This window comes from Balaenoptera musculus, chromosome 11, assembly GCF_009873245.2.
Source record: "Balaenoptera musculus isolate JJ_BM4_2016_0621 chromosome 11, mBalMus1.pri.v3, whole genome shotgun sequence".
NCBI lineage: Eukaryota > Metazoa > Chordata > Mammalia > Artiodactyla > Balaenopteridae > Balaenoptera > Balaenoptera musculus.
In genome coordinates, this window is record NC_045795.1 from 67,391,920 (window position 1) to 67,411,512 (window position 19,593).

General features: G+C 57.2%; 1 protein-coding gene across 1 annotated transcript in view; it reads right to left on the reverse strand.

Annotated features, from left to right (window-relative positions):
- Positions 1-3,473: 3,473 nt before the first annotated feature.
- Positions 3,474-19,593, reverse strand: part of POC1A (POC1 centriolar protein A) — a 72,903-nt gene continuing 56,783 nt past the window's right edge. The window contains exon 11 of the mRNA XM_036869106.1: positions 3,474-3,677. Within this exon, the coding sequence (XP_036725001.1) occupies positions 3,579-3,677 (99 nt within the window). The 3' untranslated portion in view covers positions 3,474-3,578. The remainder of the gene's footprint in view (positions 3,678-19,593) is intronic.

Consider the following 19,593-nt stretch of genomic DNA (forward strand, 5'->3'; position numbering starts at 1 on the left):
CATGGAGCTAGCAGGGGGCAGAGCCGGGATTTGGACTCTGGTGGTGCCCCTGACTCCCAGAGTGATCTGGACTCCCCTGCTCCGCCCTCTTGCCAGCCTGCTGTCACGCAGCGCCCCCCCCCCCCCCCGGAGACCATGGGACAGAGGACAAGGTTGGTGCTGGGAGGGAGAATGGCAGTTTCCAGGACAGGCTGGCTCATGCCACTCAAGTCTCTGGAGGGACACAGGCCTGCAGGGACCCATCAGCACTTAGTCTGTCAGGTACCCCTGGGAGTGGTGACTCAGGAATGAAGGGCGGCAGGCTTGCCACGGGCAGGGGTTGGACTCAGCTGCTGCTTTCTGGCTTGGTCGTCCAGCCCACCTGACCTGCCTCCCTCAGTTTCTCCGGCAGGGAGTACAGATTCATCCCTGGAACCCTGAGAATCTGGCAAAGGGTAGGTGGGGGATTGCAATTTAAATCACAGACACCTGTTCTTTCACTTCACATGTTAGGAAAATTAGGGGATGAAGGGATGGAGGTGGGGGCTGGGAACTGCCACTGAGATGTACTTCCTAACAAAACCCCACTAACTTAAACACATCTTCCTAGCGCACACACACACACACACACACACACACACACACACACAAATTTGCAGTTTGGTTTTCTGGGAGCTCAGTTACCAAAATCCAAAATTAGGAGAGATGACGGCTGAGCTGAGGCATTTACATTTCCAGAGGGCTGCTTCTGAGCTTGGCAGCATGGGTGGGGGATCGGGAAGAGCCCCCGGCCACAGGGGAGCTGTCTGGGAGGGCTAGCAGGGAGTGTCATCTGGGGAGACGCCACAGAAAGGCCCTGTCATGTGGTCCCCAACTGGGCCGAGCCACCTCAAGCCCCGCTAGGCCTCCCCACTCCTCCTGTGCTTATAAGGCCCCCCCCCACACACCATAGCCAGTCCTGCCTGTCACCAGCCCAGACCGCGTTGCCCAGCTCAGAGTCCTGCAGCACCTTCACGGGGGTGGGGCTTGGAACTGAGGCTAGACAGTCTCCAGAGCGGTCAGAGCACCCTAGGGTTTTCTGTCTCCCTCCTGCCAGGAGCAACCTGGCCCCTAGATTCTCAGAGCAGTGAGGTCCTGGGTCAGGCCCCACATGAGCAAGAAAAGGAACTCTTTGGGGAAGAATATGGCCAAATGTGAGCCTGAGCCCTCACAGCTCTGCCTTGGCGAGGTCATACACACTGACCCCCAGGCTTGGAGATGGCAGGTCTCTGTGCTGTTTTAAAGACAAATGCAGCTCTCTAAGAACCATCCTTCTCCCCAGTTCCAGATCTGTCTGGTGGCTCCGTCAAGGCAGGTGTGTGAGTGGCAGGAAACCCCTCAGGAGGGCTTGGCCCGGGCCACTCGTGCAAAGCCCTCCCAGAAGCCCATGGCCACGGCTCTGGCCCGCCTCCATCTGGGAGGGCCCAGGTCAGACTGTCTCAGGACATGGCGATATTGTCCTACCAGACAAGGGGTGTGCTGTGTGTGTCGGGGGATGGTGAGTACCCCTCTCCAGACTGTTTACATCTGACAATCGTGGTGGGACTTCCAGGGGAAAACAGTACACCACTACCTCCCAGGCCATTTCCCAAATCCCTAGCAGACCCTCAAAAAATCCTCATTTTCTCCCACAGAGAAAGGGAGATTTCAGAGAAAAATTCAAAATGTGATCCTGGTGTAAACTGAAGACACGATGGGTGGCAACCCTTGCCTGGCCTGTGAGCAGAGCTGCTACACAATGCCTTGGAGACCCTGCTTCTGTCCTGTTGCACCATCTGTGTCTTTGGAGAGGATCTCGCCTGGGCTGGCTGCTCGAATCACCAGAGCCCCAACACCTGGGAGCTCCAGCTCCACTGGCTGCAACAGGGCAGCCGATGTCTCATCACTGGCAGGGCAGCCAGCATGGGAGGGGATGACAAGCCTGGCCCCACAAGCTGTGTCCCCTCTGAGCAAGCTGACTCAGCGTTGCCCAGACTTCCTAAAAGCCTCCAGGGATGGGGAGCCCATGACCTCCCGAGACAGCCAAGGGTCCTACCTGCCAATTCAGACCAGTAGGACTTCCAGGCTCTTCTACACACTAGCAGGGCCACGTGGGAAGACTGCAGCAGGTTCCTGGGGGCCTCCAAAGCGTCTTGAGCCTGCAGCCTCTTCCCCACTTGCAGCAGGCTCCATCGTCTAGAGGGACTGATGGGGGCGGGGAGCCACAGGCCTCTGTTGAGTACCTACCTCATCGTCACCTGGTGGGGTGGTTACCACCACCACCTGACACAAGAACCTGAGGCTTAGAGAGGTTATGTCACCATGTTGAGGTCACACAGCTCGACCAAAGGCAGAGCCTGAGGCCTAACTGCAGACTACAGCTCTCTCCCCACCCAGGTGGAAGAGGCAGCTCCTCCAGGCTTGTCGTTCATCGGTACTCAACATAGGCTGCCTCTTGTCAGCCCAAGCTCTTAGGCGTTCAGACTGTGCTCCCACCTGGAAGCTGCAGAGGCTGGGAACCTCATTAGCTGCTTGGTACTGACAGCTCCCGGGAAGATCTAACACCGCCCTCCCGCCAGGCCCCAGGGCAGGGCAGGTGTGTTGGAGGGTAAATACCTCTCTGGCTGGCTGGGCCCCAAGAAGCTGAATACAGAAGGCATGGACGACACCCAGACATATGGGAAACACTTGCCTGGCTTTCCTGCAAGGATGCAGGGAAAGCTGCCTATGGAACCCTCATGAGCAAGAGGAAAGGCAGGTGCCTGAGGCCTCCAGGTCCCAGCTGAAGCAGCCAGCCAGGCCAGCCAGAGGGACAGGGTGTAGGCAGGGGCTCTGACTGTCCTTGCTCCTGAAGACCCCGAACGGCTGCAAACAGGGTGTGCTGGGCTTCAGAGGTGATCCTGGCAGGGGCCCTCCCAAGAAGCCATTTTCATTCTCCCTTTATAGGTCCTGGGGATGGGGGGACTAGGTCTCACTCAGAACAAGCCACTTCAGTGACGAGCTCCATCAAATCCGTTTTAATGTTCAGTTTCCTTTGCCCTCATGCATGCAGAGGAGGAAGCCATCAGGCCCCAGTGAACATGTGTGGGGCAGAAATCAAGGCCACTGCAAAGCCACCACCCTCTCCAGAGTGCTCGTTCCTGGGTAAATCAGACACAGATGGGCCCACTTTGGGCCTTTTGTCAGATTTATAGGAAACTCCTGGCTCATCCAACCAATGAGTAGTCCATTTCTACGCTGGGAAAGGTCAGTGGGGGGAAGCCAGTCATACGGCAGAAAGGTTGGTAAGGGAAAAGTGGACTCCACTTAGGACTCCAAGGTAGCAAACATTTTCAAGTGGCTCCTTCACATTAAATTAAACGTGGTCATCTGTGGGTATGTGGGGCCTCCCACAGCCAAGTGGAGAGTCTCCAGGTGTGGACAGCTTGGGTGGAGGGCAGAGGTGCAGGACCCCTGGGGCTCTGGGATGGATGTGATTCCCAGAGCTGAATCCCCTTTATTTATTTACTCAAGTTCCCCAGTACAAATCCCCGGCCTGTCACCCCCCAAATCGACCGAGCTCTTGATTCTTGCTCCCCTGATCATGGTGGTGTTCTCTGCATGATTAGCTGCTGGTTCTCCAGACACTGCTTCAGCTTGTCTTCTGTCAGTGTCAACCGCTGCTCCAGGATGGAGACTGTCTGCAAAATAAACGGTCAAGCTCAGAGGATGGAGGGGCCATTGGGCTGCCCTGGGGATGCCCTCAACCAGTCCCGCTCAGCTGCCTCAGTCCGCTGAACAAATGCCAGCTCTTCCCACCCAGGGCTCCTTCCTGGAGCCTTGTCTCTGGTCGTCATGTCCACTTCTGCTGGTTCGGGATGGTTATTCTCTGATGTTTGTTGGGCAGCCGGAAGGATGTAGTGAGGGAAAGTAAGCAGCAGGTCCCATAGTCCTCGGTCATTGCCCAAGACAGCCAAGGTCAGGAATCCCCAGCCCCGGTGGTCTGGCATTTAGACTGGAGTTCCAGAGCAGAACCACTTGCTCATCTGGGCCAGGCTCTGTCCATAACCAACCAGAGACCATCAAGCATCTCCATTCCAAAGGTGAGAAAACTGCATCCACAAAAGAAGGCGCCCCACCTGGGTCCTGCCCACACCTCAGGCCCTTTATCTCTACACCTGGAGGGGCTTCCCAGGCTGGAGGTGAGTCCCTTGAGCCCAGGAGGGCCTCTGCCTGTCCGAGCCCACTGAGGACCATTGCAGGAATGTGCTGTTTGGGGGTTAGGCCCTAATTCCCCGTTTTTGAGCCCATTTTCTCCTCTGTAATGGGAAGGATAATGCCGAGCTCACAGCAGTCCTGGAGACTGAGAGGTGACAGCATGGTGCCCATGTTGTCCACCATGACAATGCCTGTCATGTTGGCTTCCAGAGGCAGAGCCTTTGCTCCCTGGCCTCTCCTGCATACCCAGCATGACGGCTGGCCTGTGAACCTGGCTTCCAGACAAGGCTGCAGAAACCTGCCCCCTTCCTCTGGCTTTGGACAGAGTGTTGACAGAGGGGCAGTGGTGTCCAGGCACACACCAGGCCCTGGGCAAGTCCATTGTGAATGAAGCAGGCTTGGTTCCTGTGCCGTGCAGCCTACCGGCATCAGAAAGGGGTCAGATTAAGAAACAAAACTTTCTATTAATTTTACTCATTTGTGGGCTTTCCCAAGAGGTTTTGCCACCTTCCCTGAGGCTCCATGGAGGCTCTGGGCCTTGGTCCAGTAGAAAGGAAACTTTCCTTTCACATATTTAATAAAACATTGAAACATTTTGGGAGGGAGTTTCCCCCCTAAGATTGCTATAAATTTTTGCAGCATCCCGCACGGATGTCAGCCGCTCACGGAGGCTGCTCCTCCTGGCGGCTGGCCCCTTCTGGATGAGTTGGCCGGGCTGCAAAGGCTCCGAGCCCTGGGGCACAGGACAGAGCCTGAAAAGTTGCTGCCTGTGGAATATGAACTGCACCCTGAGAGGTAGAGCTGAGCTGAAAGAGACGGTCACATTCCCCTCTGCTGGCTGGTCAGCCACGGAGGGGGTCTGCAGCTCATAAAAGTGGCGGCGGAAACAGCCCCCGGCTGGCCCAGAGCAGCATTCCTGGAAGTTTCCACTGGCTGCTGCAAAACTCACACTGAGCCAAGCTCCAAAATCATTCCTCATCCAGACTTTTTCCGATGGCTCTGGACTCCAGGCCCCAGTGGGGGAGCCAGCCAGCTTTCCCTCTTCTGCCCAGCACCATCCCCCCTCCCAACACACACACACACACACACACACACACACACACACACACACTTAAAAATTTTTTTTTCTTCACAGGGACCGAATTTCCAAATGTGGAGGCAGTGGGTGCTGGGCCAATGTCAATACCAGGGGTGCCACGCATTTCATGAGGCCTCTACTTAGTTCCATGGGGGGCCCATACTTCAGCTTGGTAGAAATAAGGCATTAAATTTGATGATGTTAAATTTCTTTGAACAGAAAAGCATCACTTATTTCACCTCCAGCCCCCTGAATGGAAGGAGGGTGTTGGGGTCCTTCCTTTGGGAGCTATGAGGTGATGCTTCATAGCACGTTAGAGACAAACAGGCTGAAAAAAAGTCCACCCTTCTCAAACCTGCAGCTTCTCCCCTTTCCCAGGCAAGCTTCTGGAAGAGTCACGTCATCTGTGTTTGGTGCCCACTTTCCCTACTCCCTGCGCCCCCAGCCTACTCTGCCAAGACGCTCAGTGGCGGCCACCATCCAGAGATTAAGTCCACCCAGCTCTTCGCCGTCACATACGATCCCTCCCAAACCCCTTTTGAGCTGGCAGGATGGGCCAGGGAGAGGAGGATGGACACTTTGGATTTCTGTGCATTAGAACACAGTCTCTGCTTCACAAATTTGTCTTAATAATCCCATTCCACTAAAGCATGGGACCTCATTTTCACGGGAAATTGTTATCCCTCCTGATAAAGTGAAGCCTGGAAACCCTGATCTCCGATTTGCTGATATGCCTTCCCTCCACCAGGAAAGGGCTTCCCCAGTGATGAAAAGGCTCCAGTCGGGGAAGCCAAGTAGCAGAGGTCAGACACGCTCAGGGCTGGCGATACACACAGCGAGAGGGCAGGCAGGCCGGCCACCTGCAGGGAGTCAGCCAGGCCACCACAGCGCGCCACCGCCACCGTGCTTCCCCAGCTGCTGGGGCCCACGCGAGGAGGGAGCAGCATCGCTAGCAGGGACCGATTCCAGGCCATGTCACGTGGCTGTGTTTGCAGTGTGACCTTTACCTGTTGGTTCAGAGCAATATCCCCACAACCAAGTGTCAGGGGCACAGCAAGCCTCTGTGAGTATGTGCTGCCTCAGCACCCAGAGGGCAGAGCAGAGCCCACAGCCGTGCCCTCCTGAGGCTCGGGGCCACGCCAAGCAGGCTGCTCGTGGCTCACCCCATCTCGTGCTTTGGCCCAGCCCTGGGAATTCTCTTCCTGCCACACGGTGCCCATGCTCCCCAGGCCCAGAGACAAGGCCCGCCTGCCCTGGAAGGTGAGGAGAAGCACTGGAAAGGCAGACACCTCTGCAGTCCCTCTAAGTCCACGCTCCCAGCCCAGTCACCTCGCTTTCCTTTTATTCAAGGGCAAATGACCTGGTCCCAGCCTCTCACAAAGTCCCCAAGGAGTTGAAAGCTGGGTGTGGTGGCAGGTGTCAAAAAAGGAAATGGCCCTGCCCGACATGGGTGTCCGTGGGCCTCTGACTTAATTTTAAGTAGGGCAACGGGAAACTGGAGAAGGGGCTGAGGAGTCTAGGGTTCTGGCTGCTGGGCAGACCTGTCTGGGCAACGCGTCTGGGAAAGACGGCCATTAGCCGGAACTCCTTCATTCTGGGGTCCGAACTCCTCCACAGAGAGGCCCCTCCTGTCTGTTGACTTTGGAGAAATCAGGCAGCTCATGCCCTCTCCCTGGCCCTGTGCCATCCAGACACGAGGTCCCCTTTGTAATTGGGTGTGAAGCCCAGACTTGAGGGAGGACCCAGGACTGGGCTCTGGGGGGCCATCCTGATTCCTGACACACTCTGCTCCAGGGGCTGCTCCTGACAGCTGACCCTCACGGAGTGCTCACGGTACGCCAAGCATTCTATTCCATACAATGACCCCTCAGGGTGGGAGCCTGTAACACCCCCATTTTTTCCGATGAGGAAACCAAGGTACCAACCAAGTGATACTAACTTGCTGAAAGTCACACAGCATATAAATGACAAACCTGGACTGTGAACCCTGGTGGCCTGGCTTCAGAGTGCTGGCTAAGGCACCGGGAACTGTGCACCTTTGCTCTGTCCCCATCCACCACGTATAAGGAGAGGCCTAACCTACTCCTGCCCCCACCCCCACCTCGCTCGCTCTGGCATCACCTGAGGGCCACTGGCCCTGTGACCCAGCAGACCTGCTTGTCCCCCCCCCCCCATGCCCAAGCTCAAGCAGCCTGAGAACATGCTCCTGGGTCTCTGTGCTCACGCAGTGGCAGCCACCTTCTGTCCTGTCCAAGCCACTTGGCCTGGTGGCTCTGGATTAAATGAGCAGGAGCGGTTGGAAGGGCCATCCCTCAGGGTCACCCGGCAGCGCCCTCACACCATCAGGCCCCTCTCCAAGGCAGTTCCCAGGCCTCAGACACCTCCAATGCCCATGAAGTAGAGTCTCTTATCTGGCTAAACATTTAGGTTTGGAATTATCACGGAAGTCACAATTCTGAGCTATGAAAAGGCAATATTATAGGGTTAAAAGGGACATACCGACAAGAACCTTATAATAGATATGCAATGAGAAACGACCCTAACACCTTAATTTCAGATGCCTTCTCTCACTGGGGCGCTTATGCTGCTAAAGCGTAAGAGATCAGCCTCTAGACACGCTCTGGTACTCGCCCCGGTCACTGCTGGCGCCCCACCCCTCCCAAGACTGGGCTCGACTTCAAACAAGGCACCTCCCTCCCTGAATGGGAGCAACAGGAAGCAGAACTCAGACTCCACGCCTGGACACTGTTACCCCTCGCCCAACACTGTCTGCCTCCCAGGGTCATGGCCGTCACCTGCAAGCCACGCGGGAGCCTCTTGGGGCAAGGTCATAGGGGATCCAGAAGTTTCACCTTCAAAGTCACACCTGTCGGAGGGTCACCTGGGGGCTTGTTTCAAAACCACCTTCTCCTGCTGTAACCAGCGATTTTCAGGAAGCCACAGCCCTTTCTCATGGAAAATCGTTTCCTTAGAAACACTCCCGTTTGCTGTTGAATGAATTGTTGTTTCTCTAGCCCAAGGGTTGGCACATTCGGCCTGCTGCCTGTTCTTGTACATAAGGTTTTATTGCTGTGCCCATTTGCTTACATATTGTCTGTGGCTGCTTCCTGGCTACAGTGGCAGGTTGAGGAGTTGTGACAGACTCTTATGGCCCACAGAGCCTAGAATATTTATCGTTAAGAAAAAGTTTGCCAACCTTGGCCCTAGACTCTTCACTCACTCAGATCCTCCCCGGGCACCACGCCGTACAGGCCTGTGCCAGGCCCGGGGTGACAATGGCGCAGAGCAGACAGACTCAGCTGGGCCCGCAGGGTGCGCAGCGGGTTGAAGAGGCAAGCGCTAAGCAGCTGCGCAGACCAGCGGGGTGCGCTGGGAAAATGGAGGGCGCTGCTTGGTCAGAGCCAGGGGAGGTGGCCCTAGGAAGGGAGTGAGCTAAGACTGAGGAGGAGTTCACCAGGAGAGAGGGGCAGGAAGGCCCCGAGGTGGGAGGGAAGGCAGTGAGCAGGAGAGGGGCCTCGGAGGAGGCAGGAGGTGGGGCCGGGCCCTGCAGGCCATGCCTGGCAACCTCATCTTCAGCCGCAGAGCAGCAGGAATGTGCTGGGGGTTTGAGGCCAAGCGGGGATGAGAGCCCTCTGACTGCTCCATGGGGATGGCCCGGGGAGTGGCTGTGTGGCTGTGACTAGGCATGATGGAGGCAAGAGAGAATGAGAGGGGATGATGGTGGCTTGGACTGGGGGAGGGGGCTAAGGAGAAAAGTGGACAAAATCAGAGATATCCATGAGGTATGAACCACCACCATCTGGTGGTGAGTCAATTGGGGGACAAGAGAGAGAACACGTTCCTGAGGCCGAGAACACAGGCTGAGGATGGGCCCCGCAGGAGAGGCTGAGGATGGGCACCACACTGGACAGGCCGAGGCCCCTCTGAGAGGGATGGGAGGGTCAGGCAGGCATGAGGCGGTGTCAGAAAAAGCCTGGTTATTCTGCATTTCTCAGATCATCCTCATTAATAGGGGGAGAGGGGGCTGCGGGGAGACAGGGAGAGGGACAGGGCAGTGAATCCACAAGCCCCTGGATACTGGAAAGGAGAATCCGGTGCGGGTGAACTCGGGGCTCCGGCCAGGGCTCAGGACCATGTCAGTGATGCTGCTGAAACCCCCTGGAAAGCAGCCTGGCCCCTCAGTGGGCACTGATGGAGGGACAGCCCAACCCAGGGACCTAATAGGGAGGAGGATGCTGGAGGCATTGGGGAACAAACCCAAGAGCATGGAAGAGGCCAGCTCAGGCCAGGGGGCGGGGCTCCCAGCATGACTCCCGCTGGAGCGCTCCAAGGAAAATCCCCCTGGGAGAGGCTCAGCAAGGGCATCTCATTCAGATCCTGATTTTCCTGCTGAGGCAGGAGAAGACGTGATCTGTCTCCTATCGGGGCAACATTAACAGGGCGAAAGGCTTCTCTTGCTCACAGTTCAACAGTGTAAGACGTTTTATGAAACATCCTGAAGGGCCTTCTGAGTGGTGTAAAAATAACCAATTTTAAAGCGACAGGCTTTTATTTTTAGTCCCCTCTGAATTGTAGTGATGCTCGGAGAAGTTGCACCAAAATGCCTGTCCGCAGCGATAAGTCTGGTACCTGGGGCCCCCAACTCCAAGTGGGAGGGAACACAGCACAGGGGATATTTTGACAGAGCCACGGGTCCCAACTTCGCTGCCTCAGATGCCTTTTCTCTACTGGCATCGAGTCATCAGGTGTCTGCACCCCATGGGGCCCAAAGTGGCCTGCGTGGGACAGAGCCCGGGTTTGTGTATCTCCACTGGCCTCCGAGGTGGCCAAGGGGAGAGCCTTCCACCCCTGACTCCTGCGACGGGGCCTCACGCATCTGTGATGCTGGGAGAGGGCAAAGTGGGTCCGTGGGGCCTCCGCCTGACGCTACAGCCACGAGGGGCCGGGCCGCGATACTCCCGTGGGCTCCACGCGGGTCCAGGGAAGAGTTCTGCGGGCAATGCATGGAGGAGGCGAGAGTCCAGTGCTCCCTGGGAGAATAAATCCCCCACCCTCGTAAGGGGTGGAACAGAGCAGAAGCGGGGCGGTGCAAGTTGCCCACAGCCTTGTGGAGCAGCGCACAGTTCTTTCAGGCCCACATGCTCTCCCTGGGCTCTGTGGGCCCTTCCTTTGCCCCCTCTTTCTCCTGTTGACCGCCCACTTCCCAGGCCCCCACTTCCTCATGGTGTGCCCTCCCCTTCTTTCAGCCCTGCCAACCTCTTTTTTCTCCTCAGCCTGGTTTCCTCTTGAGGTGGTCTTGTCCTCCATTTTTCCTCGGCTATTTTCCCCCCAGTACTCATTTCTGCCTCCTTTTCATCCCCTTTTCACTTTGTGTTTGGGGGGAAGGCAAAGAGAAAAGGAGCAGGATGTGTCGGTCCGGCCCACAGGGACTGAGCTCCGCGTGGAGTCCAGGCCCCTGACTTGGCTCACATGCTCTGGGGCTGGCAGACCTGGGAAGGAGAGTTCCAACCCTGACAGGAGGCCCAGAAGGCCTCTGTGAGGAGATAGCACAGGACAGGCCAGAGAAAGTGTGCTCCAAGCACAAGGTGCAAAGGCCCTGAGACAGAGAAGAACACAGCACACTCTTGGCACTGTCAGGAGGCCAGTGTGGCGGGTTTGGAGTGACTGAACAGGGAAGAGAGTATGGTGGTCACAAGGAAGGTGGAGGAGGGGTCCCAGGGCCCTTACCCAAAAAGGGACAGGAATGGGGACGCCTCCACTCCCTAGCACTGCCTCACCAGACTCACAAATCCGAGCAGGTACAGGCAGGGAGGATGGTGCTCCTGCATGCCCATGGCCACTTTTCCAAGCGCTGGATCCAGAGTGGACTCTGGGAGAAGGGGCTCAGCCTGGGAACTGATCATGGCTGCCTAGTTTCACAACAGGTGGTGAAAGCAGAGGGAGTGAACTGGCACTTCAGAAACGGACCAAGGCGCACCCCCGGAGCCAGGTCCCTTCCGGCAGCTGCTCCTCCTTCCAGAGCCACTGCTGCCGCCACCTTTATTGAAGGTCTCTTGCACGTACTGGTGTGCAAATGTAGCAGGAAAACTGGAGCCATAACTTCTACAAAGCTCTGAGGGGCCAGAGAACCCTCACAAGCCCTCCTGACATCATCATCCACTCTCACACTTGTCAGCTGCCCATCACATGCAGCAACGAGGGACTCTGGCTCTGAGGGGCTTCCAGGCACTGATGAGATGCAGTACCAGTCCTATCTGGGCGGGCTTCTGGCAAAGCTGCCACGATTGATAGTGAATAACATTTTGGAGGAAGGGAAAAGAATGAGGGTGACCAGCCAGCCGTTCTCTCCACATTTCTCAGCTCTTTGGCTAGTTCCTTACGAAATGTTGCCACGTGTGCAGGCCTCACTCACTCCAGGCCTTTCCACCGCACTCCCCAACGCTGTTCAGCTCTGCGGGCAACCCTTCTTCCCAGCAGCCCCCACTCCCCCAGCCAGGGCACTTCCACGTCCACTTCCTGCTCTAAGCAGAGCCCCACAGGGTGCATGGGGCCCCTCTTAGGTGAGTGGTATTGGTTTCTATGGTTGAAAGGCCCTCCTGGGCCTCCCTGGAACATGGAAGACAGGTGGCACAGAGGTGAACAGGGTGGCTGGGCCAGAGACAGACTGACGATGGAAGCAGAGAGCTGACATCCAGCCACGTGCCCCCTCTAGCACTCTGCCTTGTGGCGAGGGGGAACTAAAACTGCTCTGGGATGGCAGTCTTGGGAAGCCAGGAGACTGGGACCTCAGTGTCTGAATGGGGCAAAAGGGGCAGTGGGGCAAGAGGGCTGGAACGGCTGGGGGTAGGAGTGCCACACAAGCACACACCTGCTACAGCGTGGGGAGAAGGTCAGGCTGAAAGAAGGGACACGTGTAGGGCAGAGGCAGCGCCTGGGAGAAGGCCGGGGGAGGGCAGTGGGAATGGTGAGCACGGAAGGGCACTGGAGCGGGTTGGGGAGGCTGCAGGAAGGGCTGACGAGGGTGCAGGGAATGTCCAAGCCCCCTCTGGCTGCTGTGTCGGGCTGGGCGCGGTAGTCGCGTCAGGGCTCTGCCCAAGGAGTCTCCTCGCCTGACCCAGGACCCCAGGGCCCCCAATATACAGTCAGTGCTGCGGACCCCAGGCACGTCCCACTTGGTGACTGCCTCCTCTCAGTCCCCATTCTTTTGCCTTGGCTTCCTGGTGATTCCTCACCCCCTTGCCCTCCACGCTGCTTCTGCTATATTCCTTTTCTGTTCAAGAGCTCAGGAAGAAAGGCCAGACTCTTGGATGTGGCATTCACATGGCACTCAAGGCCTGCGTTGCCCTGCTCCCCCAAGAAGTCCCCCTCATCCCTCACCCCCCCCCACCCCAGTGCTCGGGTCCCTGCCCTCCTCCTCTCTCACCATGTCATGGCTGTGACACAGGTGTGGGCCTTAGAAAATGCTGTCAGAGTGACTCCTGGTCCCCACCTTTGTCCCAGGTGATAAGAGCACAGGCTCTGCAGCTGTACTGCCTGGGCTCAAATCTGAACTTGATCACTAACTTGCTGAGTGGTCTTGGGCAAGTTACCTGACCAGGGCTTCACATTCCTCATCTGTGCAACGCATCTCTTGTGGAACCATCGTAATAGGGCTGGCCAAAAAAAAAAGTTCATTCGGGTTTTTCCATAACATCTTACGGAAAAACCCAAACGAATTTTTTGGCCAACCCAACACTTTGTTAATAGCTACTATTTACATGGCACGTGCTCTGGGCAGGGGTGCACCGTGGGCAACATGGCTCCCCCAGCTCACAGGGGCCATGGCTCAGCTCTGGGCTGTTTGAGGGGGCGGCCCTAGGCACAGATGGGGCTTGATGAGGCTCCAAAGAAGGTGGCCTGTGGTCAGGCCTCGTAGGGCCTGAGCCATCAGGGCACGTGGTGGTCTGGCTGCTTCTTAAAGTTCTCCTGTGACGGAAAGTTCCTTTTAATCATTTCCAGGCTTATGGTTGATTCTGGCTCCTCCAGGCGGTCTCCCCAGAGGGGCTGGGGCACCCCAGCCCCCTTCCCCCAACACAGGAGCCAGATTCCTGGGGGGCAGGGGGTCCCAGGTGCCCTGGGTCTCAGGGCGAGGGCACAGTCACCCGGCCATGCCGCTGGGGGCACTTGTGCCAGGCTGCGGGAAACATCCAGGGGCTGGCCATTGGCTCAACGCCCCTGTCTCGACAGTGCCGCACAGAATGTCTAACTTTCCTATGGTTCCACTGCAAAGATGGAACAGTGTGGAATTAATCTCCCTTGTAGAAGGGTTTTGACTTCACTCAGATTCTAAAGATCTAAAACAGATGCAAGAAAAGGGGAATCTCTCTGCTGTGGGGTCTTGTGAGCTATCAAAACAAAGTGGGGCTGCTGGGCTCAGCGCCTGCCTGGCTCTGCCTTGTCTCCTGGCAGCTCTGTCTCCAGCTCTTGGTGTTCATGCACGTGTGTGTGCACACACGCAGGGCCCTGGCTTGCTGATGGTGCCCTGGCCAGCCCGCTGCCGCATGTCAGGGGTGAATGGGGGCCGGAGGGGCCAGCCTGTCTCCCTGGGGACAGGGGTTGCTGGTCCGGGCCCAGCTCTTCCTACCACCAAAGGCTCTGTCTCTCAGCCCCAGCCTCGGCCCAGCGCCTGAAGGTCTGTGGCACAGGGGCCTTGGAGTCAGAGGGGTGAACGCTGGCCCTCGAGCGGCCTGCTGACAGCCATCAGAGTGCCAGCCCCACGAGGACAGGGGTTTCTGTCTATTCTCGCTCACCACTGTCTTTCTGCTCCCAGGCCCAGCTCCTGGAGCATCACATGTGCACACTGAGTGCTGGATGGACACATGCCAGACCCTGAGTGCCATGGGGATGCAGAGGAGGCAGGTCCTGCACCAGCCAGTCCAGGTCCCCCGGGCCTGGGGCACCCCTACTCTGGGGATGAGCCTGGCTGGCTGGTGAGGAACATTCCCCCCAGCTTGGGCCTTGGACCTGGTGGGCTTGAGGGGCTGGCGGAGGAGGGAGAGGAGGGTGGGCAGGCTGGAGCCCGAAGGGCCACTGCCAGCTGGCCTTGGGAGGGAGGAAGCCTCCTGGCCTCAGCAGGAAGTAGGGGTGCGCAAAGTGGGGTAGGAATCCAGGAAGCAGCCCAGTTCCTCCCCTCCCCACCTCACGCCGATCTGATGAGGACTAAAAGTTTCGGGGCCTAAACTTTAGAGGGGAAGGAATGGAGATTCCCACTCATGCTGACGTCTGACATGTTAACTTGTCCAGCATCACACACAGCTGATGCACAGAAAAACAAGTTTCTACAGAAATTCCTCGCAACCTCTCTGGGCTCAGTAACTGTCTTTTTAACCACCTCTCGTCACCCCACAGTCTGCTGCCAACAACACAAAATGAGCTTTTGTCCCTTGAGCCCAGAGGTCCGTGTTTCTGCTTCACGTTGTCTCAGGGATATAGGATTTCTCGGGCGTTTCTGCATCCCCCAGCCCCCACCTCTAACGAGGATTAGCTCTCTTCGGGAAGCGCATGAGACACTATTTTCTATTGGTGGATTAGCTATGACGTTAAGGAATCTTGGCTAATTTACTTTCCTTATGGCTTTATAGCAACTCCTTTTAAATAAACGCAGGCTTTTCCATATTACTGCTTACCCCCAAAGGAGAAGCCATTAAAAGTGGGGCCACTCACCACCATCCATTAAAACCGGATGCTGCGGGGACCCGTGGGGTGCTACCCACACCAGGAGGAAGACCTGAGCCGCACCCCCTGCCACGCCAACCCTGGCCTGGGTTCAAGCTCATCTTTCTGCCAGCCATGGGCACACCACCAGGGAAGGCAAGTCTGACAGGGATAGGCCCCAAGGTGCAGGATGCCAGTCACTGCTCAGCTGTACTCTGGCTCCAGGGTAAGTCCAAACAGGGCTGACAGTGGGGCATGAACCTTGGCCTTGACCGCCTTCGGCATCCCCTTTCTTCAGATGCTCACTTTTTCAGCAATCCATATAAAATAGTTAATTTGCCAGCACCCGATAAAACACAACCATCACAAGTCAGAGAGACTGCTTGGTAGCTTTTTGGAGGCCCGGAAAAACTCAGTGCAGCCGGGCAAGTTAGGCTGCGGCCCCTGTCCAACAGGCCCACCTCAGGGACGAAGGCTCACAGGCTCCCCCTCCCCTGTGGAGTGCCTGCTGAGCCACAGTGGGAGACCTAGCCTCTCATCTTGGCCGGTTTTCTGGAGCTACCACCTAGGCCCAGATCAGAAATGGGGGGAACAGAATCGCTCCCCCAAATGCCACGCTCTGCTGAGTTCAAATCTCCTTTCCGTTTTTTCTCCTCCTCCAGAGCTGAGGCTACTGTGGGTACAGTGAGGGTCTGTACCAACAGTCCAGGCCCAGACAGGGCCCTCTGCAGAGCGGGCGGAGGGAAATGGCAGGCCCGATTGCAGTCTTTCCTGACCCAGCTCTCACGGTGCTTCATGCAGGCCATGGGGCAGCTGGGGCTTGGTTAATCTCAGAGCCATGTAGGCCCTTTTGGGGCTGCCTGTCACAACCAGAAGACTCGTAGGCCCCTTCTTGTGGCCTGTGCTTGACCTTTCTTTGGAGGGCCCTTGGGTCCCCAGAGCAGTGAGAGCAAATCACCTGGGTCCCCTTCCTCCCTCCTCTCAGAACCATCCAGAGTCAGTCTGAATGAGATGTCCCTCCATGGGCCTAGCTCTCCTAGATCTCCCGCTCCAGCCCCTGCTCCCCAGCCCCCAGCTCCAGGCCTGCTCTGGGCCTCACAGGGGAAATCTCATAAGACCGTGAATGTTCCCAGGCCCCAGAGGTAACCACAGCCATCCCGAGCGCATCTGGTGGGCAGGGGCCTTCCATCTGCAGCTTCTTTGGGGAGAGAGTGCTTTCTGCCACAACCGCAGACAGGATAGAAGACGGAGCTGCCATCCAGCCCCTCACGCAATAATAAACACAAGCTCGCCCCATCTTTGACTGCTGCCAGCACACTGGCCCTGACTTGGTATTCCCCATGCCTCTGCATTTGCAAAGCCAGAGAAGCCTTTGGATAAACTGCCAAAATGAGCAACAGGGCTGGGGAAGGGTCAGGGCCCAGCCCCTCTGCAACCGGCTAGAGTCAGACCCCAAGTGTCTAATAGACCAGAGTGTCTTCAGTCCCTTGTCCCCAGGAAGCAGGCTCTTAACAGAGGAAAAACAAGTCTCCAAACCCCAAGTGGCACGAGGTCCGGCTGTCCTGAAGTCGACAAGGGCAGCCCTTAAATATCCAGGAAGAGGAGGCTGGCTAAACCAACTTGGGATTATACACGGTCAAGGCTAAGTGGCGAGACAGGCTGCTGTGGAGGGAGGGCCCGCTCTTGCGGAAACCAGCAACAATCACCCCTGAGGCCCTGCCTGGGTGCGCGAGCGCCGTGGGGAGGGCTGCACACACCCCACAAAAGGGGATTACTTGGGTGGGGGGGGGCGGGGAGGTGCTTTCACTGCACACCTTCCCGACAAGTTCCATCTGGGCACACCTGGGAGGACCCGCCCCCAGGGAAAATGGCAGAACTGCTCTAAAGTCTGGAGTCTCTTTCCACAATCAACAGCTGGTCCGTCCGGGAAAGAGGGACCCTGAGAGCCCCTGAGATTGGTCAGGCAGCTCGGCCCACACCGGGCCTGCCCAGTGTTCCCACCTTCCCTGTGTGGGATGCCTCACCCGAGCAGCCCATCAGGTAGGAAACTGCCAGGACCTTCGGGGGCAGGGGCAAGGTGTCTTGAAGCAATGGGTCACTCTATCCAACTCCCCAAAGCAAACAGGCCCAAATCCTTATCCTTGTTGAGTTTGGTCAGCAGAGTTGCAACAACCTGGACCTTTAAACCACAGGGCTGGGTGGCCTGCCCGCGGCTGCTTCCCACGGCGCACATGTTCCGGTCCCCGAGCCCAGCGGCCCCCAGTGAGTCACAGGAACCTGAATGTGTGACATCACAGCCTTGCTGTGGCCAGCCTCAAGCACAGCTGCCATGAGAAAACACAGTTGGAGCAGGAATTTCATGGCTTGGTATTTTTAAAAAGCAGCAAGACGTGAAATCGGAGTCAAAAATAACTTTGCTGTGGGCTTCTGAGGCGAAACCACCGGCCGCCTGCCAGGCCCAGGCCCCTCACTGCAGCCTCCCTAGCTCCCGGGTACTGCCCACATTGCCGCGCCGCGCCCCATGCCTACGGCCTCGCCCTCGAGGAAGACCCAGGGCCCCTGCAATTTCCAGACACCACCCAACCTCTGTCACTCAGGAGTCTGTGAAGGAAGTGAAGGGAGCCAAGGCGGGAGGTGAGCTCCCAGGGGACTCTGGCTGTGAAAACAGCCTCTCCCTGCTCACTGGTGAGCATCCCAGCACCTGCGAGAGGGACCCTAAATCACTTGGCAGAACCCCCAGAAGAACACCAGGGGAAAGGTCAGGGCCTCTGAATGCCCATCACCAAGCAGGCAGGCCTGGCAGGGGTCCACTCTGGAGCCCCTCCTCTTGGAGTGGCCACAAAGGGAGGGGCCCAGCCAGGGGTGGAGGGGAGGGGCGACTCATGGAAAGAAGGCCCTGAGAGCAGTCCCGGCCCCACCTGAGACGCTGACCTCTGCTGCCCACCCCAGAGGACAGACAGATGGGCAGGGCCTAAAGTTTCCCCTCTATGGAGGAGGAAACCATAGCTTCCTCAGAAAGAGGTAAGGCTGTGCCAGAGCATCTGCGGCTTCTGACTCCTGGTCTGAGCTTTGCTCTGACTCCTGCAGGCCTCTGGGATCGAGCCATCTATCTCAGGAAGAGAAGACTGGGGCAGGCCCAGCAGCACAGTGACCAGGGTGGCCGCAGGACAGGTGTGTGTTTTCCCCAGACGGGGAGGGGAGAAGGTGGGGCCCAGGACAGGCTCCCTAGAGGAAGAGGGGGGGCACACACATGGCTCCCAGAACCCATACTTGTGACCTCAGCCCTAGTTGCTTTTGAGAATTCCCATGAGGGGTTTTGAAAACCAAAAAGTCACCCAAAGAAAAACCTAAATCCCATCGTTAGGAAACCTATTTCCCCCACAGCCATTACGGTAACTCAATTCAGAGGATGGCTGCCACAAGATATATATACAACTTTGAAGAGCTTCAATCTTGGCCCCAATGCCTGGGTCTGGGTTCAAGGACCGCATCTAATGGGCCCCACGACCCACCCCTGATTTTCAACAGTCCCCAGGCTCCCAGTCCCTCTCGTCACCTCCTGGGCCCTCCTCCTTCCTGGAGGTGGGGAAAGACCTCCTCTTTGTCTCCCTCTCATCCTAATGCCTAGTCAGACCACTAGAGTCTCACTGGCAGCTCAGAAGCATTCCTGGGACTCCAGCAGTTACAGACATGCGTGGAATGTCCACTCCTGTGTCACCTGGCCACCCTGTTTTCCCACACTGACCCTTGGAGAACATCGACCTAGCCCACCCAGGTAACCCAGAGCTTCACCATAGTGCTCAGAGGACACGAGCAGGCTCGGCTGTCCCCACTTTACACGTGAGGAAGCTGAGGCTCTGGGGAGCAACATCACCTGCCCGAGGTCACCCAGGTGATGAGCGGTGGAGTTGGCCCTCAAGACCAGGAGGGCAAGTACGCCCAGGCTAATGGGCAGTGGCTCACTGGGCTGAGCAGAGCAGCCCTGACACCCAAGGGAGGTACCTCTGTTCCCCACAGCTGATAGGGACGTGTAAGGCCAAACACACCCTGGCTGCTCAGGACACAGTGTCCAGCTGGGATCAGGGTACTGAGGAGCTCAGTGAGGCCCCAAACAGCAATCTCACAGGGGCAAGGGGGGGCTTCCCCCACACAAAGAAGGGCCAGGGCAAGGGGGTGTGCTCTCTGGCTGGTGACCTCAGGGGCCGGGCTCTGCTGGGCTCTGTGATCACAGAGGGCTGAGCAAGAGCTTCTGGCCTTAACTTTCAGAAAGGTCAAGTTTGGTTTGCAGATAAACTTCTCAATGAAGCCATACCTAACTACACAGAAATGGTTAGCAAGGGAAGCTGGGGACCTACAGCGGGTCGAGCTCAGGATCATCTGGCATCCTGGAGAAGCCCCAGGCTGAGTGGACCCCAGAGCTGGTCCAGGCACAAGCCGTATCTAGGCACAACACCCTATCTGCACCAGGCATAAGGTGACCTGTGGGCACCAGGCAGGAGGATAACACAGGGCTGCAGAGGAAAGCCCTTGGAAAGTTGCAGGCCTCAGATAAACATCAGGAGGAAAATTATGATGAGGATGTGATCCCCACACTCTGAGGACTTTCCATCTAAAACAACACTGTGGGG